At 35.9% G+C, this 27,807-nt stretch overlaps 1 protein-coding gene across 19 annotated transcripts in view; it reads right to left on the bottom strand.

Moving 5' to 3' along the window:
- Nucleotides 1-1,783: 1,783 nt before the first annotated feature.
- SLIT2 (slit guidance ligand 2) overlaps nucleotides 1,784-27,807 on the bottom strand; it is a 258,771-nt gene continuing 232,747 nt past the window's right edge. For 14 of the 19 annotated variants that reach the window (XM_038136575.1, XM_038136579.1, XM_038136576.1 and 11 more), the window contains 8 exons: nucleotides 22,889-22,982; nucleotides 20,887-21,024; nucleotides 20,554-20,794; nucleotides 20,081-20,211; nucleotides 14,850-15,004; nucleotides 8,905-9,193; nucleotides 4,725-4,936; nucleotides 1,784-3,632 (listed from right to left, as the gene is read on the bottom strand). In XM_038136575.1, coding sequence (XP_037992503.1) covers nucleotides 3,391-3,632; nucleotides 4,725-4,936; nucleotides 8,905-9,193; nucleotides 14,850-15,004; nucleotides 20,081-20,211; nucleotides 20,554-20,794; nucleotides 20,887-21,024; nucleotides 22,889-22,982 — 1,502 coding nt within the window. In that variant the 3' untranslated portion in view covers nucleotides 1,784-3,390. Of the gene's footprint in view, nucleotides 3,633-4,278; nucleotides 4,368-4,724; nucleotides 4,937-8,904; nucleotides 9,194-14,849; nucleotides 15,005-20,080; nucleotides 20,212-20,553; nucleotides 20,795-20,886; nucleotides 21,025-22,888; nucleotides 22,983-23,432; nucleotides 23,574-27,807 lie in introns of those variants that run through there. The other 5 variants (XM_038136577.1, XM_038136586.1, XM_038136593.1 and 2 more) reach the window with 5 other exon arrangements.

The raw sequence follows: 27,807 nt of genomic DNA, 5'->3' as shown, positions 1-27,807 counted from the left end.
GATGACAGCAAGAGCTGTGCATGAACAAGTACAAATTAAGTCGTATTCATGTGTTTTCTCTTTTTTACAGCTTTAAAGAACACTGGCAGAAAATGATGGAATCTTCCAGTTTTATTTTTCTTAGTTTCTAATGAAAGAATTCTAATTGTATGCTGTGCTAAACTGAAGTGAGAACTTGGCCACGATACTGAGTCATACCCTTCAGATCCAATGCATTTTATGGATTTTATTCAATACATTAAAAGCAGACTGTATGAGAGTGATTCCTAGAGGAGGTAGCAGACAGAAGAAGAAAAACCTAATCCCTAAGCTCTGTGTTAAAAGCCGCATGACTTATGTTTTTGAATGAACACCTGTGTCTGGAGTGCTCTGCAGTGAACTAAATTCTTCACTGTGGTAGTGATACCTAAAGTGACATTTTCTTCAGATCCCCATTTCCTTTTCAGGGAACACAGGGACAAGGCAGCCTATTATGGCAGTATTACAAGATACTTGATGTAGGTATTAGAAAGGCCTTAGAGTGACCCACCCCATTGAGGGAGTTATCTCTTGTCCTGCACAGTGGCACTTTGTGATGGTTTGGGATGCATGAGGTGGTGAGAAAGGGGGTTAAGGAAAGCTGAATCACCACTTGATGTAGGTGCCTTGCTTTTCTTCAGGGGGGCAGGTGACAAAGCTGGGTTTGGTTTTGGGTGTTGGGTGGGTCTTTCTTTTTTCTTTCTTTCTTTCTTTCTTTCTTTCTTTCTTTCTTTCTTTCTTTCTTTCTTTCTTTCTTTCTTTCTTTCTTTCTTTCTTTCTTTCTTTCTTTCTTTCTTTCTTTCTTTCTTTCTTTCTTTCTTTCTTTCTTTCTCTCTCTCTCTCTCTCTCCCTTCATTCTATTCTATTCTATTCTATTCTATTCTATTCTATTCTATTCTATTCTATTCTATTCTATTCTATTCTATTCTATTCTATTCTATTCCAATTTTTCTAGTTCTGCTTGGAGACCACAGAAGGTCCCTCTCTTGATGACCTCAAGATCACCAGTAGCTGCCAGTGTTGGTTGAATACCATTGCAAAGTTCACCTTTCTCTGTCAATACAAGGACAGAAAGCAATCCAGCTCCAGATACAAGGACTTTGAGCTCCAAGAGAGCTTTCCATACCCAAGAATACTGTTTAAGGACTGTTAGGCAAAAATGTCTTCTTTCTCCTCAAAGCTACCCCTATTTACAGCAGATTTTTTAGCAGTCATAGAAACTGCAAAGAAGCCCTCACACCAAAGGCTGTTTCACTGAATATTTAGAAAAATTCTAAAGCAGACTAAGTAAAATAAACACAGAATTTTTAAAAAAAATATATTAGAGAAAATAAACCTGGTTAAGTATCATCCCATCCAATTGCTTAAATTTAAAATATTTAGTCAAAGATTAGTGGAACTGAATCCCTCTAAAGAATCATATTACTTGCTAGAACAAGTGTCAAACTGCCACTTTTATAACCAATAAAGTACTAGGATAGACTCAAATTGCCTTTTCCTGCAGTTTACTGTATTTATAAGTAGTTTTCTTAGTTTTGGTATAAGTTCATCTGAGTTCATAATGCACAGACATTTTCAGATGTCACTGCCTCTAGGTGTAATTATCCCAAGTCACTTCCTTCTTCAGATTTTCAGCAAGGAATACACTAGATTTAGGGTTGGGTTTTATTCTGGTTTTTTACCAAATATTCTTTGCAACAGATGTTTAATTAAAGGCTGCTAGACAATTTTAACTTCACAGAAGAATACAAATAAAAGCTGTTAATGAAGTAAATATCTGTTTAATTTACAAACATCAGTAGCATTACTGATATCAGTCCAAATATGACAAAGCACACTGCATTACACATGTACATCTAACTTCTTTTGTAAAAAAAAATAATAAAATAAAATTGAAAAAACATCTGCATTTTTACAGGGTACCCTGGGTTTTACTGAAAGAAGAACACAACCCACTATTGATTACCAGTTCTACATTATAATTTAGCAGCAACATGTTAACATGGGGAACATTAGGGGCAGTAAAGTAGTTTTATTATTTGGGGAAAATCACAGTTTTTGATAGCACAGCCTTTTTTTTCTTTTTTATAAAAAAGGTAAAGAGCTCCATAGGAATATTAATTTATAAAGATCTATCTTCTAATGGAATTTTCTACACGCCATCTTATTTTCTGTAAGTAATGTATATAGGGAAAATTAACTTCTCTACAATTGCCATCTAGTGTAAAGACATTTTCTGTAATATATTACAGTTTCTTGGGAGGTGTCCTGAATATCTGCTATATGTGAAACCGCAAATTGGCACCACTTTCTATTCAGTGACACCAAGTGGTCAGATTCTAAGGAAAAGGAAAGGGAAATGGAAAGGAAAAAACAGATTGAAAACATTCACCCCAAGACGACATGCTACGTTAGTTCTATTGCAAAAAAATCCTGATTTTTAAGTCCTTTAAAAAAAATTACAAAAATACTGGGACAAATATAAATTAATATATATTAAAGCATTGAAAAACAGTAAAAGGGATGGCCTAAAAGGGTTAAGTACAATGTACTTTGATACAATAAATATTTCTCAATGAAACCCAATACTGTATAGAGTTGTTTAGAACTCATAGAAACAGAAATCCATATTATTACTAATTTATCCATCAATAATCTATTTTATCATCCCCGGAACATTTATATTACAAAAAATTAATACTGTAAAAGGGAAGATAAACACTTTTTTATGCTTCTTTTGCTAACATGCTGACATAAAAGTACACATCATCAGGAGATTTCAGGATTATATTATATTCTTGTATCTCCCATTTCCCATTCATTAAATGAGACCCCATCTTCTCAAGATGCTTAACAATTCCAAAAGACAAAATGTGTTTCAAACAATTGTTATTTCTGTATAATCTGATTCTTTTTGCTCATAAAGCTTCCTCATCCATAGGTAAGTGATTGGTACGGTCTGTCAAGACAGTAAAATAGACTGATATGAAAGTGAAAAAAACAAGCCTCGTGTTCTGGTCAGTATTTCATCTCTGAGCTGTTAAGTTGAAAGTCACATGTGTATAGTGTCAGTGTATCTTCAGCATGTTATAAAGAAGAATCCATGTTAAAAGCAGTTAAAGTTTCCCATTTCTGCTGCAATGTTACCGGGTCTTTTTTTTTTTCTTCAAAGTTCCTCTTGGGTACTAGAAGTCTCAGTTCAAGCACTTGAATCTTTTTTTCAATGAAGAAAAAGTCTTTATTCTCATAATAAAAATAAGTCTGTTCTGTATTTTACAATATATTTCAAATATTTCCACTATGAAGCATTAATTAGTCCGACACGGTCAATAAGTATACAACATTTTCAAAAGACAAGTGTGACAGGGACACTTAGGAGGGACAATTTGTACAGCCACACTTCACCACTTTTTCAACCTCGTCCACAAACGAGGAGCCGTCGGTGCACTCGAAGGAGTATTTCCGCCTCTTGCTGCGCAGCGGCCCGCAGCACTGCCCGGCCGAGCACCCGCCTCTGCATTCTAGTCTCGAAACCTTCTTGGTCGTCTGGCACGCAGCATAGCCTTGCTGCTTTTGGTAGTAATCTCGGACTCGTTCCCCTCGACAAGAGATTTCTGTGGGAAACAACATTTAAAATAAGAGATACGGTTTTGAGACGCAAGTCAGAGAATGTGTAACACAGGAAGATGCTGGGTTACTATTTGCAGTTGGGATTGGTATTTTAAAGTTTGACTGAGAATGTGTGTTGGAAACTAGTGGTTCTTCCAAACCTAATGTGATTAATGCTGGGTTTCATTCCCTATACCTCCTATTTTCAGTAAAGCTTATATTATGTATGTGTAAACCATAAATAGGAAGCTATTACAATGACAAGAAAATTGGAAGCTTAAATCTTTTCCTCTTTTATAAAAATACACGTATTCTGTTGTTACACTGCTTGCAGCTGGTTCTGTTTACCATAGGGAAATGTTTCAGAGAGCATGCAATTTAATTTATTAGACCTGGAGTTTAATATTATTCAAACTCTTATTTAATATAAGTTACATTCCGCTAACTTCATAAATTACTGATGTATAAAGGCAGCTAAAAATGAGACATCTGTTAAAAGTTCTACAACCATATTCTTCTATTCACATCTATGTACAATACAAAATAAATGCCATCTGGGGTAAGGGAAAAAGAGGGAGAGGGAGAGCTTTGATAGACAAAGGAGAAAGAAAAAGGTGGGGGGGAAAGTCATCCTGTTTTCATCCATCTCACCTGCATAATTCGCTGTGATAAATCAGTTGAAGCTGAGAGGTCAAAAGTAGAGTTTGTGATAAAACTAGGAGCAGAATCATTGGATTTGGCTTCTCAGTTGCAGAAGGCAGAGAAACAATAAATACAGAAAGATACAGCAGGTAAAAGGTAATAGTTAAATATTGTAAAAATGTGTTTCTGAATAAAGGCAAAAAAAAAAAAAAGAAATGTTTTCACAGCAAAATGTTTGATGAAAAAATCCTCAAAATGCAAACAAATTCATGGGAAAAGCTTGGTTTTTCTCTCATCAAGATAAAGTCTTATGGTAGAAAAAAAAAGCAACAAATGTGTGTGTTGTGGAAAAAAAAATTGGTCATGTTTTTGGCTGTTCATGTGCTTGTCTGTTCATGTTTTACTAAAAAAGCCTATTTTCTAAGAGCACAGCAACATGAATGAATTGTTTTTACCTTTATCACAACTGTCCCCCGTGTATCCGCTGCCGCATTCGCAATATGGTTTCCCAAGTCCTGAAAGCCTACATTTGCCATGTTTACACCTGATGGATTGGCAGGGGTTAAGCAGCATTTCCTCTTCATCACAGAGGACTCCCCCATGTCCCTGCAGGCATTTACAACTGTATGAAAATGCATTGATCGGCAAGCAGGTACCATGCACACATCTACAGGGGAAACAAGCCCAAGAGAATAAAAATAAATTATTCATCAAAGTTCAGGCTAAGCAACATTAACTACAAATACTTTGGACTGTACTCAGAAGAAATTGCTTTTGTTTCTAATGGACTTTTTCAGTGAGATGCAGTGAAGTGGTTTATAATTAGTATGCAGGTTTACACAAAACAAGCTGCAGTACAGAACTCCCTCTCACCAGAAAATAGCCACTGTAGATGTGTTATGGAAAAATTTTATAGGCCACAGGTATTGAAAAAAACATTTCCTGTCTGCCTAAATTTTCAGCATGCTTTTGAGAAGAACACAGCAAAATCAAGCCAAAGAAGAAAGAAACTCACCTGAAATTCTGGTTCGTGTATCACTTAAAAGAAACTCCACATTGTCACTCATGAAATATGGGGCTCCCAGCACAAAGACAGGTCAGGCACTTCCTAAGAGAAGCTATTCTGACTCAAGCAATGGCAGTTTCAAGTTGAACGTGTGCTTTTCCTTCAAATACATTAGTCTGTATTGCCGACTGCAAGTAGCAAGGCCCTGTAACGTCTGAGGTGGTTCTGTGCTTCATTGCAAGGCAACAGCACTCCCCCAGAATTCACACCAAACCTCACACTAGGTGAGGCTGTGCATTGTCAAGTCTCACCCAAAGCGATTAAAGCAGCTAATTTCCCAGTTCAGCTTCAATAAACACTTGGGGCAGGCTCAAATTTTGTTGTTAATTCAAAAAAGATTGTAAGTTAATCTGCATCTGCTGTGTTTTGATGTACAGTAGTATGAGAACACGCAGCTGGTCTTCCTTCTCTTGGAGAGAGAGGTGGTGTTTCAGCTGTAAGCTGAACACCAGGGGATTTCATCTTCTGAAACCATCACCAATGACTTGGAATAAAATTACTTCCCTTTCCTCATTTGGCAGCACAGGATCAATAACTTCCTTCCAAAAATAATGCTTATTCTCTTTAACTGTTGTTTCCATAGAAAAATTTTCTATCTAAATACTGTTTCTTGGGGAGATCACAGTGGAAATTTCTCTGTGGGGAGGAATGCAATCCTGACATACAAGTCACCCTTCCTGATGTTTCTACTCTCTAATGTTTTTCCTCTCTATAGTGTATGACTCTCGAATTCACAACCTCCTTAGTATGTTATGACAGCCACCTTAATAAATGAAAAAATTGAGATTAAAAATATAAAAATCCCATTTGATCTAAAATAAAATAATTTGTTTCAATTTGAAGATAGCAAAAATTAATCTAAAATTGCATGTTGTCCTAATAGAAGAATTCTATTAAGATGCAACATCTCATTTTGAAAAGAGCAACATGTCATTTGAAGTTTTTAAGATAACAACCAGTCTGGGATGAAAACCTGCAAATATAAAACTAATAGGTTAAGCACCTCCTACTTCTCTATTAGTCATTATTTTGAAGCAACCACATTCTCTACAAAAATTAAAAATTGTTCCTGTTGTTGAAGTCTGATATTTCAAAACTATTATTTAGCAATTCAAAATGGAAGGCTTAGACAGTATCAAGGGGCTGATAGCTTTTGTTTATTTTTCATTATGTTTCATTATGATCTTTTCACCATTTATAAAACATCCACTTTTAGGACATCTGATCTATAGTTACTTAGGTGGCACTGACAACCTGCCATGCTCTACACAGGCTTTAGATATCAAAGCAATCTGTGTCAAGATCTTTGGTAAGTTTTGCTTTGACTTAGAAGATGATTAAATTTTAGCTAATGCCAACTCTCACACTTTTGTTTCCACCTGCTCTTTGAAGCTCTAAATTTCATCTTCTGATGGTACTGAAAGGAACATCAAGCTAAGTGCAAACTCTCAGGCACAGTTTTATCTCATCTAATTTTAGGTACCTGTGTCAGGCACTCAAGTTGGATGTATAATTGGCTTAAGCTCCAGACACAGTCAGTCACGGGAAGAAATTATCTAGAGGATGATTAGACAACCTGAGGTCTTATTTATTCTTTTGAAATGTGCTTATTCCTTTACTGACTAGAGAGCAAACTTTGGTCACTATATTTTGAATTCAAACACCTAGATGCAGATAAAGGAAATGTTTCTTAAGCCTTTTGATGTGCATCTCTAGAAGATCACCTACATTTTTGAAACAGAGATCACAGTGACAATTTTGTTGCTCAGATAAAGCAGAATGTCAAATGGTATTAGGTGGATAAAATGCATCTATTCAATAGACAATTTAGAGATGAATCAAGAAATACAGAATGAAAATCCCCAGGAAGTAAAGAACAATGAAGCCCTCCTCCACTCCACAAATAAAAAAAAAAAATGGTTTGGCTTTCTCTCTTAAAAGCTCACTGCACTGTATACAGCTGAAACAAACCAAATACTTTGAAGAGCAAACAAAATATTAACACTGTGCTCACTTATTTCTGTCTTTGATACTGCCTACATCTGATACTGATAACTTCATAATTTGCTGCAAAAAAGCACTCAGTTTGGGTGCTAATGTGCACAGTTATAAGAAACAATGAAGAACCTAGTACTTCAAGGACAGTTTAAAGAAATTCTCTGGCTTGTCTGAGAGTAGAACTTGTGGGTACAGTTTGATGTTATTTTTTAATCCTGAGGTATTGAAATGTAAAGTCACATTTGCATTTTATAACCTGCTGTGACTACCCTTCTTTAAAGTTACTGTGAAAGAGGACAGTAAAAAAATGACCAATAAAAATTTAAATGCTATAATCATATCCTTCAAAACCTGACTGCTCTAGCTCTGGGAAGAGTTCAAAACTTTAAAGGTACTAAAAGAGTCTTTAACCAATATAAATAAAACTGTGTTGCAAAGCATGCTAACTGCTGTATAAAACTTTAAAGGGTCAGACTCTCCACACACCACGTGAAATGATGATTTAAACATAATTTTATATAGGAGTTGAAAATCATCTTATTAGAATGTCTTAGAAAACTTAGGCCTCTGTTCTTTAAAAGTCAAAAATTACATAGGCAAATGCCGCACTGAAAAAGCAGCAGCCAAAAGAACCAAGCAGGCTTGCTTGAACAAAAAAAAAAAAAAAAGAAAAACAAACAAACAAACAAACAAAAAAAGATGCTGCCAAGCTGTTACAAGGACAGTGTTAAGCACAAAAAGAATGGCATCTTGTTGCCCAAGATGAATAAATAAAAAATAGCTTTAAACTTCTGAAGTTTGTGATCTTCTTGTGCTGGGAGTCCATGAACCCAAATAGAACCTGTCTCTACAGCAAATTTGAAAGATGAATATGCATATGAATACTATCATATACATAATTACACATATCTTTTTCTATCTCCACACATTTTTATATAAGAATCTTTCTACAGACATATTAAAATATCTAAACTAAAATTTTCTGCTCAAATCAGTAAATAAAATGACCACACTCAGACTTAAACAGAAGTTCACCATAAAGATTGAAATCTATTTTCCTCCTAAAACCTGGGGTACTCTGAAAATATAAAATATTAGATATGTCCATTGTATCACTTTTCAAAAACACAGTAGAGAATATTATTATTATTATTAATAATAATAATAATGATAATAATGGTTTAATTACCTTATTCTTTACAACTGAAAATAAGAAAACAGGTTTTTTTTCCATTTGCAACTACTTCAAAATTATTTTTGTGCCAAGGGTCATACCCACAGTTGCATCAGTGCATCTCATTACAAATGAAGGCCATACAGAAGTGTACAAAAGCACCTCCCAGGCTTTAGGCAGGACTTCAGTGAGATGTGTGTCTCTGCTCCCCTGAACTGGGGACTTTCCCTCATTAGGTTTATGGAAAGAACATATGCTAAAACCTGGATCCTGTTTTCACTTTTACATGCCCAGGTTATGTTGCTTCTTGCAAGTGTGAACTTTTATGAAAAGCAATACACATAACAGGAGACATATGTGCACATTATAAGCCTGTTTTCCTTGAGGAAGGACATACTTGTTTCCGAGGCACGGGTCGTTGGTCTGTTGGTCGCACAGTGGTCCGGTCCATCCGCCTTCGCACTCACAGGAGAAGCCTGACTGGCTGGTAGCATGGCATGTGCCGTGCACACAAACTTTCTTATGACAAGGCTCACAACCTGGCAGAATTCCCACTTGCAGGGGGACATTTCTGAAGTCCTGGAGTTCACTGTTGATGTACAGATTACGGATGCAGCCGTGGAAGCTAGTGCCGTTCTGCCCGGGTGACTGGCGCAAAGCTGCTATGTTGTTTTTCACAGGCATGCCTAGAAAATTAATAATAGCAAATAATCACTGTAATAATCTTACAATTCTCTATACCATTTTCTCCATTTTTAAAACACTTCAAAAGGAATATTTCTTCTAAATTAATTATTCTTAGGTGTTCAAACTAGATCCACAAACAGTGATTTAGTTTTTGGAAATTGTCCTGGTCATCAAGCATGTGTGTAAACCAGCTCCAAACCTAGAAGTCTCTAAGTCATGCTTAAGGGATGAATACAAAATTTCACCAGAAAGGAAGCACAGAGCTGTGAAAAGGTCAGCTTTGCCTGGTTTTGACCTAGTGCATTTAAGTCCAGGATAGCACACAGTTTCTGAATTCCAGAAAAACAAAGGTTGTTGAAATTTAGCAACTGATAAGTAATTTTTTGTAAGCTAAGATACTCAAATCCAGAAGAATTTAGTTGGACCAGCTCATCAAAATGGAACTAGCATACACATTTCAAATGTGAGGTTTTGCTATGGAAAATTTCTTGGAAAGGACGATTTAACAGGTTGAGGTTCCAAAACAAAAAATACTTTTGTTTAGCATGTCTGAAAAACAGATTAATAAAATAAAACTAAAAGCCATTCATAGTTTGCCATTACAGTCTAAAACAATCAATAATAAAATAATTCAACATCCAACTACTATGTGTATACACTTTTAGATAATGCAAATGTCCCCAGTGTTGACCATTTTCAGAGTAATTCCTCTGTTACAGTCTGTGGTTGTTACAGGTGTAATTAGAGCAGTAGGTGTATGTGATGCACTTATCCTGCTATAATCAATTGAGAATAATTCAGAAGGAACATTACTATCAAACTTTTTCTTGTAAACATGAAGTTTCTTCTACTCCTACCCCCTGCTTTTTTTTTCTTTTAACTTATTGCCAACATATTAGCCCACAGTAGATAGTCCTTAAGCTACTGCTTTCTAATAATGAATACACAAATGCCTAAATGAGTCCTGAGATTCACAAGTAAAGGAAATCAAAGTGCACAGAGCACTAAAAAGGATCTGTTTACCTGAAAATAATTATTCTTATTAGCTGCATAGGTTTATTCCCAGACAAAATCAACAATTTTCATTCTGGTACTAAAATAATGACAAGATAGCAGCAATGTTCTGCATATTTGCTCCTTAACCATGTAAACTGATACTTCTAATAACTTTTTATATTACTCTGAACAGTTAAGAGTCATGCAGAAATACTATGTAACCAAAGGAAATAGACCTGCCTTTCATTTAGAGGTTATTTAGACTTCAGTGATTATAGAAATGAACAACATAGTATCCATACTGTAGAAGAGCCTAATCTTCTTTGATCTTTTCAGTTAAGTAAGTGTTTGGGGTTTGTGTGGCTAGGCTTCTCCAGGAAGCTGACAGAAGTGCCCACTGTGTCTAAGAGAGCCAATGCCAGCTGTGTCCAGGATGGACCTGTCAAGGCTGCCTAGGCCAAGCCAGTCAGTGATGGCAGCAACAGCTGTGTGATAACACATCTATAAAGGAAAAAAAACCCAAAGAGTAATTGTGTAGATGTGACCAGAGAGGAGTGAGACTATTTGAGGAGCAGCTCTGCAGACACTGAGGTCAGCAAAGCGGGGAGGGGGGGGGAACGTGCTCCAGGTGCAGGAGCTGAGATTCCCATGCAGCAGCCCATGGTGCAGCCCATGGTGAGGTAGCTGTGCTCCTGAAGCCCATGGACGTTCACAGGGGAGCAGAGATCCACCTGCAGCCCATGGAGGAGACCATGCTGGAGCAGGTGGATCTTGAGAGAAGACCCCACGGGAAGCCTGTGCTGGAGCAGGCTCCTGGCAGGACCTGTGAAGAGAGGAGCCCCCAGCGGAGCAGGTTTTCCTTGGACTTGTGACCCTGGGGGGGACTCATGCTGGAGCAGCTTGAGCAGAACTGTGTCCCATGGGAGGGACCCCACACTGGAAGAGGGGAAGGACTCTTTTCTCTGAGGAGGAAGCAATGGCAGAAACAATGTGATGGATGGACCATAACCTATATTCCTCCTGTGACTGCATTGCTTGTAGGAAGGAGATAGAGAAATGGGGGGAAAAAAGTTAAGCATGAGAAGAAGGGAAGGGTGGGGGGAAGGTGTCCTTAAGAAATGTTTTACCTCTCCTTATCCTACTGTTATTTTGTAATACATTAAATTGACTTCTTCAAGTTGAGTCTGTTTTGCCACATCAGTAATCGGTGAGGGTTCTCTACCTGTCTGCATCTCAAGTTATGAGATTTCACTGCATTTTCTCTCCCCTGTCCAGTTGAGGAGGGGGGTGGTAGAGTGGCTTTGGTGGGCACCTGGCACCCAGGCAGGGTCAAACTGTAAAATTAGCTTTGAACTGTTATATTAAAGGACTCAGACTGCAAACAACCATGAGATTCCATCTCCTCTACTTGCCATATTCTCAAACCAGGGACAGGGCAGAGTCATCAAGGCTCCTTCACCCTGTTGTCTCCCTTGAAAGCCACACTCAGCTAATATTCATAGAAAATGATTGAAGTATCTAAGCAGAATAGATGCACTGAAGTTACTTTTTTGTAAAAATAAAAGGCATATAAAACTAAGCTCACCAAAGCAATGCTAAACTAGATGTTATACATGAAAGTGTCAGGAAACTTAGATGTGATTTTTGGGAACCATATAAGCATGTATGTATGATACCAGGTGGTATATCACACATGATTCAGAAGTTTTTTGTCTATTTTCTCTAATAAGGGAGATATTTGGAAACACAATGCAAATATATGCACAAGCTTTCAGCCTGTACACTTTTGCTTCTTCTAGCAAGATACCAAATATCAGAAGGCCAAAGTGTGTGTAAAACGTGCTATGTTCTTCAGCAATATTTCTTAGATAATTTTTATATGAAGATTCTTTACCAGCTAGGAAAGCACTGACACAGAAACAAAACAGACAAATATTTCAGATTGATTTTTGGCAAGGTAAGAGAGTAGTTCCCACCCCCTTTTAAGCTTTTGGACGCTGAAACTGACGACAGGTAAATTACTGTTCAAGGAGGCAAATGGTAGGAATCACTCTTAAATAACAGTCACACAGTAAAACTGGTGAAACAAGTATCTAATTCTAGAAGCTGCCAGAACAGAGCAGGCACAAATGAGAAGCAGCTGATACTCTACCTGTCTCAGAAATAGGGACATCCAGGAAAGAAGGTGCCACTCTCAACTAGTAAAATATGCTCTAATTTCCGAGAGAAGAATGTGAAGTATCAGTGATGTCTGTGACTCCTTTGAAGAATTTTTGAGAAGAAACAGATTGTCCCTTAAGAATTCTTACAAAAGCCATGCACTTTCAATATGATTTACTGAAATTTGTTACAGAAAGACTAAAAAATAACAAGCACATGTATTCTGACCACACACTCCATACACTCGGAGGACGCAAAAAACCCCCAAAAGGTATAAATCAATTAGCTCAGTTTTGGTAAAAAAAAAATGTTACCCCTTTCAAACCAAGCTACATATTGTGGCCCAAGAGTAACATTAAAAAAAAAAAAAAAAAAAAAAAAAAAAGAGGGGGAAGGCAGAGAGAGGGAATGAGAAAGAATGAGAGCACACACTGCACAAGGGCTTGCTGTTAAGTCTGAATTTCAGCCTGCCAACTGAGGTGATGCTTATCAGAAATGCCATTTTAGCAGGAAAGTGGTAAGAGTAAGTGTAAGCTACATGATGATTTAGGTGTCAAACTAAGACTTTGGCAAAGATAAAAATACTGCATAAAAACCTAGTGAGAATTTAGGTTCTTAAGTGATGAAAATGTGTAATCAAATTCCTTAAAAAAATCTAGATATAGTTGGATAAGAAAAAAATCATTGAATCTCAAAAAGGTGGGTGATATAAAGAAATAGGAGTGAAAATTACCCATCTTGAAAATTTAAAAAATCATAAACAGATAAATTAGCTAAAGAAGAGGAAAGATTAAGAGCTGAATGTCAACCTACTGGGTTTTTTTTCCTTTATTTTGTTACAATGTGCTTCTATGATTGGTTTTTATTATTTTTTGGATCAACATTTTCTATGACAGCAGAAAAAATTGCCTGTTTGGAGCCTGAATGCGAAAAATTATAATAGAACAAACATGGAACCTCCCTAAGGAACATGCACTAGAATGCAGAGACTGCTGCTCTTAAGTATCAAACCACTAAGAGAAAAGATTATTTATTTCCTAAAGTTATTCTTCTGATACTTGAAGATGACAATGCAGATTAGTACGATTCTCCTAATGGAGGTACAGATCTGCAGGGTGAAGAAGCAAGGAAGAGAACCATATGTCACAAAGCAGCATCACAGGGGTAAGAATGTGCCCAGAAGAAATGCTTACAGTTGGCAGTCTGGCCTCATCTCATCAAAAAGTGCCTATAACAGACAGGGGGATTATTGTTCTTCACTAAGCTCAGCTTTCAAGCAGTACAATTGGCCTCAGCAGTCATTAAACAAACTGATGTTGATAATACAAGTAAGCAAGCACGCAGTGTCCTATCAGAGCTTAGGACCCCCTCTTATAAATGTGGCACAGGACACTGTGTAAACAGAAGTGATACACAGGAAAAAATGCAATGTGCATTTTTGCAGGGCAATCCACATTTGAAGGTATCAGTACATCAAAAAAATGTACTGCTGATGGCACAGTTTTTTGCAAGGAGGAAAGATGCTTAAGTCTAAAAAAATTACTCTCAGACATAAAAGAAATAGGCAAAATGAAAAAGAAAGTACATTTTTTTTAACAGAAGGAACAGATCAGAAGGAAACTTCTTACATGCCTATTGTAAGAACATAAGGTTAAACTAAGTAGAACATGAAAATCTGTAGCATTTAAAAATTATTTAAAAAAACATGCTGAATCTCTGAACCCTAAGAACTTAGACTTGCTACCAAGTAAGGAGGCACTAAGTGTTGTCTGAATTTTCTGACTTTTACCTAGATTGCACAGGTCCATAGAAATCCAGCAGGAACTGCTAGTTAAAACAATGTGTTTGAACTCATAGTTCTACACAGTAACTGGCGTCAAATGATAAAAATTTTTTCAAATACTTTAGCTGCTCAAGTTAAACAAACAATTGAACTTTTTTTTTTTTTTTTTTTTTTCTTCAAAACAGACAAAACCCAAGCCTTGACATATACAGTGAGGCAACTGTCTGGGCACATTCTTACTGAGTTTCTTAACTCCTATCAGCCCTAAGAAGTAAGATCTCCAGACATAAATTATACTTCATGGCTTTACACACTGCTATCATTTCCTGCAGGTATCAGTACAGAGAAATAGGAATGTAAAATGAACAAAACAGAATGCCACCATTCTACACTTTCTGAATAGGCATTACTAAATCTTCATGCAGCGTCAGCAACATTAAGCACACCTTTTCAGTATAATAAAAGGCTAAATAACAGCAGAAAATTACAAAATCTTACAGTCCTAAAAAATAAACTTAAGAAAGTAACCAGTGTAGTTTGAGGATGTATTATTTTTTAAAACTGAAGCTATTGACATTAACTGCAAAAGTTTCATCTTAAGGAGTTATGTCAATGAATGAGTCTCTTTAAGAAACACAAGAATGCATTTCTTAAAGCATGTTACCACAGTAAATGATCTGTAATACTTCTAGTAAGAAGCAGTAAAATCCTCTTACCTCCTACATACAGTGGAGAATCAAAGTTCAGAGTGGATTGCTTGGACAAATTGGTAATTATCTTGGGGCTTCCTCCATCAATGGATAAAGATAGAATCTGATCCATAGCTAGCAGCTCCACAATGTGGAAATTGCCATCATTAATTGTTTCCACACTGCAAAATAAACATTAATAAGAAACAGTTGATGGTCAGGTTAGAAAAATTTTTTACCCTTTTCCCCTTTATAAGTCAATAGTTTCAGAACAGAACTTCTCTAGGAGTGCATTCTCCTGAAAATTACATTTGAAGCAAAGACATGCACATATGCCTAAAAGCCAATACAACACAACATCCTTTCTTCTGGACTAATGATGACAGGGCTGGAATACCTTTTCTATGAAGACAGGCTGAGGGAGCTGGGGTTGTTCAGCCTGGAGAGACCTTATAGCAGCTTTTCAACATTGAAAGTGGGCTTATAAGAAACATGGAGAGAGACTTTCTACCAGGCCCTGTAGTAACAGGACACAGCTCAACTGCTTTAAACTGAGAGGGTAGATAGAGACCAGATAGAATCTATTAAGTAAAAGAAGTGACATTAAAAAGAAGTTCTTTAACATGGGGGTGGGTTAATACGAAACGCTGGGACAGGTTGCCAGAGAATTTGTGGACCTGTTATTGGAAATGCTCAGGATCAGGTTGGATGGGTCTTTGTACAACTTTATCCAGTGGAAGGAGTCCCTGCCCATAACAAAGAAGATGGAACTAGGTGATTGTTTAAGGCCCCTTCCAACTTAAACGATTATTTTAATGGTGATTTTAATGTTACTTCAAGATCATATTTGCATGCAAGTCTGTGTGTATCCTACATTTTACAGAGTATTGGGTTTACATATCTTGCAAGTATGAGGCCTGAGTCAACTCCAGTGATACATAAATCTATTTCATGGACTATGGAACTGCATCTAACTTGAGTCCTGCCAGACAAAATTGTATCATTGGTCCAGACAGCTCCACTTGCTTGCCATAAAGTTATTTGTTATCTTCACAGGGCATGGTTACTTAAGTGTGTTCAGCTTCTGGCCAGTACAGTGAATGTGAATGCTGTATTTTTTTTCTCTCATCTACGTACACCATTTCCTTCTGCTTACTAACAAGATATGAACTCACTAGTAGGAGAATGCCTAAAGGTTCTCAAGGTGAAAATGCTTGCTTCAAGCATGGTGCTTACCCTGCCTAAGGATGAGCTTACTTATGCTGCTAGGCACAAAAAATGGCTGCTGGTGCTTATCAGCCTCCATATCTATGTAGCAAGTGCTTAAGTGCAGGAACTATTCTGCACTTGCACATAGTTTAAATACATCAAAGAAGGAAGAATATCTTTAGAATGTATCATTGTACATGCATAACTTGTAATCCATTTTCCACTGGAGAAATAGAGCTGAATATATGCATGGAAGGTGTGAGCTGTAGTCCAGACAGCAGACATTAAAAGCATTCCCATGAAAGCCTTCATTTATTTCAGGGCACCATCAAATAAGTGAGCTTAATCCTTTGAAAAAAGTTATTTAAATGAACCAATTGTATGATAGCCTGAAATGGACAGTCACACAATCAATTAGCTCTTCTCATTGAGAAAGCAGGATAGCTGAAAGGGATTAAATTCCTAAATCTCAAGACAAAAATCAAGCAAATTACCTAAAAACATCCTTAGTGATGTTTTAATTAACCTAACTGCTTTTGTCCTGGAACAGATCAGCAGCACACTTGGTTGTTCACAGCTGTGACACATTAAATAGCTTCTTAGCCATTTATTGCCAACTCTGTGAACAGCCTTTGCTCACTGTGGATCAAAGATCTGCATGGTAGCATGCATGCTTTACATAAACCCAGCTCTATTTGAGAGTGCAAACACATGACAGAGCAGACACTGGCACAATAAACACTTTATGGGAGCTGCCAGGAGGGGAACTGCCAGTTTCCACGGGGGGAAAGGAAATGGTCAGGGTTTATCATTCCTAAAGAGAAAGATTTATTCAAGGTATCAAGAGGTTTATTTGATCTGATCAAGCAATATGAAAGATGCTGTGATTAAGTTACTGACACATTTCAATGAATCCAGGACAAAAAATGTGCTAAAAATCAAAGTGCATATAACTTCTTGACTTCAGGAAGCAAGAAACCCTGATGTGATATCCTTGTTTCAAAGAAACTTATTTTACAACTTCTAAAACTTTTACTCAATAGTATTTATAAGAAAAAGAGCAACACAAAAAAAATGCATTTTTAGAGCAAGGGGTCGTTCCAGGGATATACAAACCATAATGTGTAAAGGGAATGTGTCCTGATAAGAGTGATTATTAAAAGCCTCTGGTTTAAACTGTTTCACTGGTAAAAATTTACTGCAGAAAGAGAAGCCCTCCTACGTAGAGGTGGTTTAAATTGAAGAGGAAATAAACTCAAGGCATATCTCCAATATTTCCTGCCAATGCACTGACATTACTTCTAGCCCATTTCCTATTGGAGATATGAGAGCTGAATGCATAGATTGTAATGAAAATCTGTAAGAAGAACTGATCCAAGGCTTGTGGTACTCTGCAGAAGAATAATGATCTGGGAATAAATAGTCCCACATTTCCAATAAATATATGATGAAAACTAGTTTACAGAATGAAAAGATTTTTTTTTTCTTTTATGTAAAAAACAGTTAACATTTAAAAATGGATGCCCAGACAGAATAAAACACAAGTGGATCAAATTTTTCCAAATAACCCTCTCCAATGAATGAATATTATTTATTGGTCTTGGCAGTGCCATCATCTTGTTTCTCAGATTGAATGATGACTGCTTTTGGGATGATGGCTCTTCCTGCAGTCAGTTCCCATGAACTGGGAGGACAGGAGGGAAGCAAAAGGGAGGGACTGAAGGAAGGACTGGAAACATTCCAGGAGACAGCTTTAATAGGTAACAAAAGTACAGAAAGACAACATGCAATGAATGGATAAAAAGAAGGTAAAGACCTTAAAAAGGGTGGGAGATATCACTAAGATTCTGGGAGGGTAAAACAATAAGAACTGGAAATAATGAAAGGATTTGAGTAAAATGTGTAAAAGATTCTGTGCTACAACATACTCCTTTCTAGAATCTGAAATAGACATTAAACAGTACACAGCTTGTAGAGCTATCACTAGATGCACATATATACCTATACACAAATGTGAACATGTATCTATGGCTTCCAAAATAGGATGATGAGATCACAGACTCATTTAGGTTGGAAAAGACCTCTAAGATCATCAAGCCCAGCAACTAAACCAGCACTGCCAAGTCCACCACCAAACAATGTCCTTAAGTGCCACATCTACACTTCTGCTAAAAACCTCTATGAACAGTGACTACACCACTTCCCTGGGCAGTCTGCTCCAGTGCTTGACAACTATTTACCTGATGAAATTTTTTGTAATGTTCAATCTAAGCCTCTCCTGGTGCAACTTGAAGACTTTTCCTCTTGTCCTATTGCTTGTTATTTGTGAGAGGAGTCTGATCCTCACGTAGCTACAATCTTTTTTCAGGCAGCTGTAGAAAGGGATAAGGTATGCCCTCAGCCTTGCCTCAACAGCAGAAGACTTCACTACAGTTGGACTATCACCTGATAGCTTTCAAATATCTCACAAACTCACTATCATGCTTATCAGAAATGAAATGTAGGTTAACAACAATACCAGTAACAGAAACTATAAATAATAACTAAAAATGTGTATCTGCTTCACTAAACAACTATGTCACTACACAGTGATATGTCCGTAATGTGTCACTACATTTCCTGTCCCTTTCTTCACTACACTTGCATTCTTCATTTGTCACATAATTCAAAAGAGACAATCAACTGTGTAGGGGAGATGCTTCTTATTATTTTGTAACAGTAACCTAATTGAGACTCTTTGTTAATTGGTCAGTTTGTTATTAACTCCTTCCATGTTTATGCTTGTTTTTTTTTCCTGTGTGAGTACTGTTTTTCAATTTTTCTAGATTTATCTTTATAGATAACTATAATGGACTAGTGTGAGTTACCAGTATTTATTATATTTCAATAATGCCAGAGAAAGCCTTAATTTCTGGGAAGGAAATATATGTTTAGAAAGAGAAGAAATCTCAATAGATTATGGAAATGGGAGCCAAAATAACTTGGAAGTACATATGACCCTCATTCCTATTGCTTCTTATTCTCAGATAGATGTATCTATTGAAATAGAAATCAACAAAAATAATTAAACTCCTGAAAAAAAATCTAAATTTTTTGTGTAGCCCTAACACAGATAGAAAAGAAAATAATATTATTTTGATTAGAAGTACAATAATTTATAAAAATCATTGGTTTTCAATGAAATGTCCCTAATAGATTGCAGAACAGTGTCACTGTTACAAATTTTAGAAAGCAAATATATCTATATATAATTTTACAATAAAAGGTGTAAATAGAGCGAAAAGAACATACAAGGAAAACTGATTTAATACTTCCCCTTTACTTCTGAAAGTAATTTTAGCACCAAGAGGGCAGTCAAGGCCAGGAAGTGATGCCTCTTGTCTTTCTGCTCACTCTTGCAATGACTGTTTGCTAATTCCTGTGAAGTTATACAATACCTCCCATAAAATTCAGGTGTTAATTTTTCAGAGAGCCAGAGAAATATGATTAAAAAAAAAAAAAACCTCAAAAATTATGCTACAGAAGTAGCTGTAGATTTTTTCTCCTAATGACTTTGGAAGCAAAAGCCATTTCTTTTTCAAAGGTAGTGCCTTTTTTCAGAATCAAGTTTTTAGCTTTCTCTTCACTTGCCAGGGAAAAATCCCACATTAAATGACTGCCTAACAGAGAAGATAAGAGAAGCTTCTATTTAATTTCTGCTTATGTAGTGTAGTTTTTCATTTTACTCAGCACACTACGAAATTATTTGGCAGTTACAACTAAGAAAAAACTCCAATGCTACATGTGAGCTTTAAAAATGTATAAATATTCTGCTGAAAGCTAACCCTTATTCTGTTTTAATGCATCAAATAATATATTATTTGCCAGACATATCTGCATTAGAGTTTCTTGCCAACCAAATCACATCTTCTGGCAAGAACTTTTAAGTGTCTGACAACACATTAATTTGCATATATTTCTTTTAACCATGTATTAAAAAAATGTGACTTTGATATAAGTAATGAATGTAGGTTTTGTTTCAGTTCCAAATGTGTTTCATCCAGGTTCACCTGTAAATAGCAGAGGCTGGATATGATCCTGTGTCATAGCTGACCCTCACTCTACCCCGGTACAGTTCCACTGCTATATGATCTTTATCGCCTTTGTACAGCAGGATCCCACTGTCTTCATCTGTGGCAATCTAGTTAAAAGATAGAAATATTTAGAAACCACAAAAATTAGGTATTTAATCAAAATGAGGTATTCAGTGAATCTCTGAATTTACTGCCATAGTCTGTTACTTCATTATAAAATTCTTTTTTGCAGGACAACCTGACAAAACCCTTTCTCTTCCTATCAATAAGCTCATCTACTTCAATGTGAATATAGAGTTATTGCATTAACTCTTCTAGATTTTTAGCTCAAAAGAACAGTAGAGAGCTCTTTAAATGAGCCAATGACAACTTTGGGTCATTTTCCACTTCATGGAAAGTCATTTACTCTCTTTTCCAGAAAAGAGAATCCACAAGACAAGTAGCCTTACCTGTAGAGTGATATTGGTTTGGGGCCGTATCTTAGCTGAAGGGATTTGCAGATAGGATTCCTTGTTGATGAAGTTTATACTAATCAGCTTTTCACATTTCTCACCCTGGTATCCTGACAAACACTGACAGATTGGTTCACTTTCTTTTATGATACACTGGGCCCCATTTTGACATTCGTAATTATCACAAGGGCTGGTGCGAGGTAGAACCATTGGCGGTGAAAACTCACAAAACAAGCCACTAAATAAAAACAGAAAACAATCAGTATTTCCAAGAAAAAACAACTGTGACAGGAGACATCCGTGTTTGTACTGCTTTCAGATCTTTCTCACCTGTACCCTTCTGGGCAGATGCACGTGTATCCATTAACTGCGTCAGTGCACTGCGCTCCGTTTTTACATTTGTTGTCCTGGCAGTCGTCAAAGTCAATATCACAATGTTCACCTACATATCCAGGTGTGCAATCACATCTGTAAAACAGCAAAGCAAACTGGATAGCACAGTGCCTTTTAATGACCCACTGTGATTATAACAAAGTTAAGAAACTACTGTATTGTTTAAAAATCAAGGAAAAAAAGGCATTCCAAATACTTTGTGTGCAAAGACTTTACAGCTTCATCCTACTATTAGATGGGGAATCTACAAATGTAATGAATACAGGTTTGCTACTTAAAATGTTTACACACCTGCCATCATATTGAAGAATTGTGTGCAAATATAGAGAGCCCTTGTGAATAATTTAGGCAGTTTTTAGAATTTATGAGCAACACAGAATGTTACAGGATGTCATTCATGGCTGAAAACACTAAACATAATCAATATGCTTGGCTAGTGAAACCAAGACAAATAATCCTAAGCTTGTACTGATGGTTATTTTCTTTGTCAACTAAACAGCTATGAACAGACCAATGGTCCATTTATGCATTTTAAAGGTTATGCATCATTTTTTTGCTCCTAAGGTTCCACCAGTTTGATTTACTAAAAATAACTCCACGGGTGGTGAACTAACAGAAGTCTCAAAATCCATCATCTGTCCTCCCTAAAGCCCCCCTAGTCTAGAAACAGCCCATCCTCAAGAGAGTATGTAATGATGTTTGGTTTGTTTTTTTTTTTTCCCATGTGAAACTCTCATTGCTAAGGCTAGTGGCATTCCTTCAGGGAATTCTCATATATAGGACTGAGTGAATGCTCAGAACTCTGTCAAAAATTAATGGAAAATATTACAAATCCATGCGTCCATATGAAATTTTTTAAATTAAGATGTCTTTCATTGATTTCATTAGATCTTGCGATTCCCTCCTCAATGTTATTTCTTTTACTATCTAAAATTTTCTCTAAGCTGGCAAGAGTGATTTTAAATAGCCATGTAAGTTTAAATTTAGCACTTCAATCAAATATGTTTAATTTTTTATTTGACAACAGGTATGAACAAGACAAGGGAAAAAGAATATAAAGAAACCTATCAGAATTCTGACTGAGGTAAATCTTGAAGTATACTGCATGTGCTATTTTCTGATTTAAAAGTAACACGAAAGAATAATGAACTGGACAGTAAAGTATAAGACACTAAACTAGGTTTATTGAAGTGACATGAAAAAACAAAGATAATGCATTACAACAGAAACCAAACAATTTTTCTGTTTCCCCGTTGGAAACTATCAACTTAACTTCACATTCAATTGAATATTTAATATTTTTATGCCATATTTTAAATAAAATGTCATTTCATAAGTAGCGGGAAATACAATCTGATTTTAGCACAAAAGCATGCTGTGCATAAAACAGGCACTTGTGAGAACAATTTAGATCTGCAGGTTTCCTGTATTTATTAACCTAAAGCCTATTAGAACAACTTTAAATTGTGCATACTAATTAATCATGATAAGGATATGGTGTAATTAAAGATTAGCTTTCCTGGGGAGGGACTTCTTTACTTTATACCTTTCAATGCTCTTTCCTAATAATCTCTTTCACAATTACTCTCTAAAAGCAATATAATTATTCCACTTCAATTAAATGCAATTATTTTCCTACTGCTCAAACTCCTATAAGGGTTTTGTATAGACCATCATAAAGACTACCCTGTGTTTCTATTTAAAATCTGGTTGGAATTAGACCTTTTAAAGAACAGTCAAATTCAGAAAAACATACTTAAGATAATAATGCAGCTTTACATGAAATAATGGCCTGTTCTGCCATAAGGTATAATAATAATCAAAATTAGTACTTTGAGAATAGAATTGGCTTCCACTTAAACAGAAGGAAAGGAAGCTAAGCAGGATAGAAAAATACAAACTTTGATTCAGTCAGACTCTAATAACATTTCAGACTCACTTGTATCCTTTGGGTGTCAAGATACACTTTGAATCATGCTGGCAAGGATTCAGGTTTTGAGCGCAGAAATCTAATTTCTCCTCACAGAGTTCTCCTGAAATACAATGTATGTTGTAAATTCAGTGAAAATATCACAGTGACCCGAAAATAGCAATGAACAGAATTTTAAAAGCAATGGCTACAAATTTCTTTGCTAACACTAAAATATGCATATTCCTTTATATAGCAATAAATACCTTTATAATAAATATTAATACATAAATAAATGGTAATACAGAAATAACAAAAATAAATAATAATGTACCTGGCAACTCATTTATAAACAGTATCAAGTACAACTTCAATCATCTATACATGGATATAAATGGTAATTTTGTAATTCTTTTTCTTTTACAATATTTATCTAGCTCTGGTATATATAAACATTAGTGATTGAACTCACTAGAACAAAAAAGCCATCAGTATGCTTTTCTTTTACTTATTTCTAAGCACATAACACACAGATATATCCAGATTTGCACTATCACTATAAGTAGTCTATTACCTGAAAAAAACCTGTTAATATCACTGCATGTCAATACAATTCCAATTATCCAAAAATGAAAACTTGTTTTCTACTTTTCCTTAAATATGACTCTCCATTTTTTTGCATTTGTTAATGTACCATAATTATCTATAATCTGTTCTGTGAAAAGAAAAGAAAAAAAAAATCTATGTAAAATGTCTATCCTTCCCTGCTGATAGAGGCAGTGGCTCTAATTTCCAAAATGGGCTTATAATCCAAAAAGTATTTTAATATGGTTATTTTTTTTTATTTGCAACTTTATGAAAAGGAAACACAGGTTTGTAAACAGATCAACAATGTCTTGTTCCCTGACTAACTTATCAGATGATACCATGGATCATGCACTTGCTAAGCTTGTAATCACTGGTTTTCAAGGTAGATACACTTATCCCAGCATCCATATGAAGAATATACATGTATTATACAGGTATAAACCCTGTGCCTGCTGAATTTTGACAGGTCCATCAGACTCTAAAACTATGGAGGGAGTAGGATTGTCCCTGTCCTTTATTCCCTTCCAGTAATAAAACATGAGCTGGAAAGCAAAGAGAAGTAGAACTGTACCTTACAATGACAATGACAAACAAAAGAGCAGAAGAAAGGAGTCAATGATCAGACACTTTCACTGCTCAAACTGAACTTGCCTTCAAAGAGGCAATATTTGGTATTTCTCAGTTTTACTGAGCTGAGCATGGCAGTGGCTTGCAGTGCAGAGGACAAATAAACAAAAAAAAAGAGCTGAGGAACAGTCTATATTAAAGTAAGGATGGAGAAAAAGACAAAACTGAAGCAGGAGCAAAGACATGTTATGCCAGTTAAGAACACAACTGAAAAACATGTACTAAGTGCAATAAGACACGGGACCTCTACACCTTCAGAAATGAGAGGACAAGCCAGAAAACAGCTTGACAAGTATTTTGCAGTCATTCAAAAGATCCAGACTGGTTCTACACAAAGATTAAAAAGAAAGATAAATAAGTAAATAAATGAATAAATAAATGCCACATTCTCAATTTGCAAGTAATGTGTTTTCTCTACAAACCAAAGGTTTAGAAAGGTTTAAGATAACATAAGAAAGTAGCCCTCATGAACAGGTCACTTAATAGCCTCAGGAAAACTGTCAGTAACAACATGACAATATATGTAGGAAATTGAATGGAGATCCAATGCAGGCCACTGAAGATGACAAATACAAAGGATTATAATTCTACCCTCAAAGCCTCTTCAAGCTCTCAATAGAATTATTAGTCTGGAAATGTGCAACTGTTATGACTAGGTCAGTGCACAAAGAATCCTGAAATACCAGGGATTGTTTGCATCCCACGATATATTAAACAAAACCCAGATCCTGTTCTCTTTTTCAAAGGGTTCAAACAAACTCTTGTTCAAACAAACTCATATATATATATATATATATATATATATAGGTCTTCAATGCTATTCTTCACATAGCATTTAGTCAATTTGCAGAACTTGTAATAGCTGAAATCCGTTCAAAGAGCAGCAGTGTTTAAGAGTGAGATGTAAGTATGGGAACAGTGAGTTCAGATTTTAAGGATCATGGGAGTAGAATAAGCAAAAATTACAGTTGTTTTAACCTAGTTTGTACACATTCCCATAGTTTAGATACACACCTACAAAAATATCTTATTATGGCATATATTGTATATTAAATTACATGCAGAACTGAAAAATACATGACACCCCACCTACAAGTAATAAAAAATGTGGTTGTACAGTACTAACTTGTATAAAAGCATCTTGAAATATTCCCAAGATTATTAAATCTGACAGCATATCAGGGAGTTTCTGAAAGTGACACATTGAGTCTATCTCCCAAGCAGGGCTGGAGCTTGCTGTCTCTTATACATTCACAGCAATGGGTCAGTGAAAAGAGGACCAAACTACCTAGAAAATGGCAATTTAGGAGTGACATAATAGGAACAAGCATTTTTACCATTCCTGCCAAATTTATTAAACTGATTTTGCTACAGGACATTGATTTGGCTTAGATTATCATTGGCACAGATTTCTCAAATAACTTGAGTGGCAAATAGTTTTACTCAATAGTGTCTAAGCCTGTACATTTTTGTAAACCCTACCCCAGGTAAAAAAAAAAGGATTAAAATAAAATACAGGATTTCTTAGAGAACACTGCATTTTAGTATTCATAGGTTGCTGGCCCTAATATTTTCAGAACTATACTGAAAGTTAAATCACCTCATGAGGAGTGCTCAGGGGCACTTGAAATCTCCTTATTTCCCACTCTTGGCTGTGAATCCTACATAATGATTGGGCATTTAAGTTTTAAACAGGTTAATGGTTTTGAAAAATGTCCACTTCAAATTATAAAACCAATATTACACTACCAGGCATCCTGCAGCCAAATGGCTTGCAAACATCATCAAACATCACCGGGCATTTTTGAGATTATGGTCAGAGTTTGATCTGAGTACTCTGTAGAAAAGCACATAGAAACAGAACTTTTTGTGCTGTGACAGCAGAAAAGTAAGGAAACTTTTCCCTTGCATTTGCAAATTGTATGCATGGTGAATCATATCCTTGGAGTTTTAGTAGCACATAGGAAACAGGATAGTGGCCATGTAGCAGGAGACTCATGTAAAAAATACTCTGGCCACAAAAGTTATCTTTACTTACAGTACAACCTTTAGTTATTAAAAAAGTAGCATTAATGACAGACTTGTGCACAGGATCAGTAAAGAAAAAAGATGGAATCCAAATATGTACATCAGATACTCAATTTCTGAATGAGGATGTAAATACCAGAATAACAAGGCAAGATAACCCAAATGCAAGGTCTTGCACAGCTAATAGTTAATAACTGATAATATTAATAAATGCTAAAAGATCTTTTTCTGAATGGAGCATTCTCATGGACAAAATAAAACTGTTTCTGAAGTTAATAAAAAGGTAAGTAAATTATGGGATATGGAATGTGAACCACTGAAGAATATAGTTTCATGGTAAAGAAACCCCTCCTTCAGCATACTGAACAACCATTGTGTTATTCAGAATTTAAATGAGACAAGTAGTAGTTTTAGTAGAATTTAAATGAGAAGTAGTTAATTTTGTTGATATGAAAAGATAGTGATTAAAGTAGAACACTCATTGGACAAAACCCCACAGATTTACCAAGTTAGGCTCCTTGGCTTTACTTAAAGGAAATCTTAGAGAGTTTCCTGATTTGAGAAACATAATACAACGTTTAAAGAGCATAGTTCAAAATAATCAGAAAAGGTTGTGGAAAAAACCTCAATTCAAGGAAGCTTGACACCAACGTGTGAGGACATTCTTTTATTCACCTAATAATACTGTAACTGAGGCTTCTGTAAGAGCTTGGCTAAGTAATTATGTTTGTAAAAGATGGGAACATTTCTGTATGTAGGAGAATAAGGAACAGACTAGTTTGTTTAAAGTAAGTAGCGGATAAAGTGTCAAAAAACCTGTGAAAAGCTTCCAAAGTTTAATTAGAACCAGCAATAACTCTTTTCACGAGACATCTGGCTTAATTAATCTAAGGAAATCTCAATTCTGGTATAGAGTAGAATTGAAACCAGTGGAATTACGAATGAACACAACCCTCCAAGCTCAAGACAAATATTTACTGAGATTTTGCATAGAGTATGATGTAGACTAAAGAATCAGACAACACTATGAAATACTGATGATACATACTGATGATATTTTATATAGATAACAAAAGCTGTATGTTTGCTAGATTCACAGGTCAGTTTGTGTTTCCTGTGTGTGTCAATTCACTCTTATGGCTTGATAAGATAATAAATCACTAAAAAATTTATCATAGAATACCAAGTTTATCCCTCAAGGACCATCTCCTGCAAAAGGCAGAAGAGACAAGAGGTCCCAGCACCCTTTCCAGCTGAATCCTAAAAGTGTCTGTTGGTGAATCCACCACTTTCTGGGAAGATGATTCCAAAGGCTCCATGTCCTTATTGTAAAAAGTTACCCTCTTTTTAAATTCTAACTGGCATCTCCCCAGGAGCACCTTGTACCCATCACTCCTCCTCTTTTCCATGTGACTCCTTGTAAAAAAGGGAGCCTCCATTCTCCTTGCAGCCACCCTTTTAAATACTAAATAACAAGGTGATAAAGTCTCCCCAAGCCTTCTTTTCTCAAGGTTGAATAGACCCTTAACTCTGGATTTTCCATTTTATAGATATGTACTACAACAAATAATGAGTAACAAGGCAATGAGGTGAAAAAGGTTTAACATCTTTGTTATTTTGAAGAATTGGTCAATAAATTTAAGGTAAGGCAATGTCAGCCACTACATTTCTGAATGAAGAGGACAACTCTAACAAAAATGGACTTG

The sequence above is a fragment of the Motacilla alba genome, chromosome 4 (genome assembly GCF_015832195.1).
Source record: "Motacilla alba alba isolate MOTALB_02 chromosome 4, Motacilla_alba_V1.0_pri, whole genome shotgun sequence".
Lineage (NCBI taxonomy): Eukaryota > Metazoa > Chordata > Aves > Passeriformes > Motacillidae > Motacilla > Motacilla alba.
This window is presented reverse-complemented; position numbering and strand designations above follow the sequence as displayed.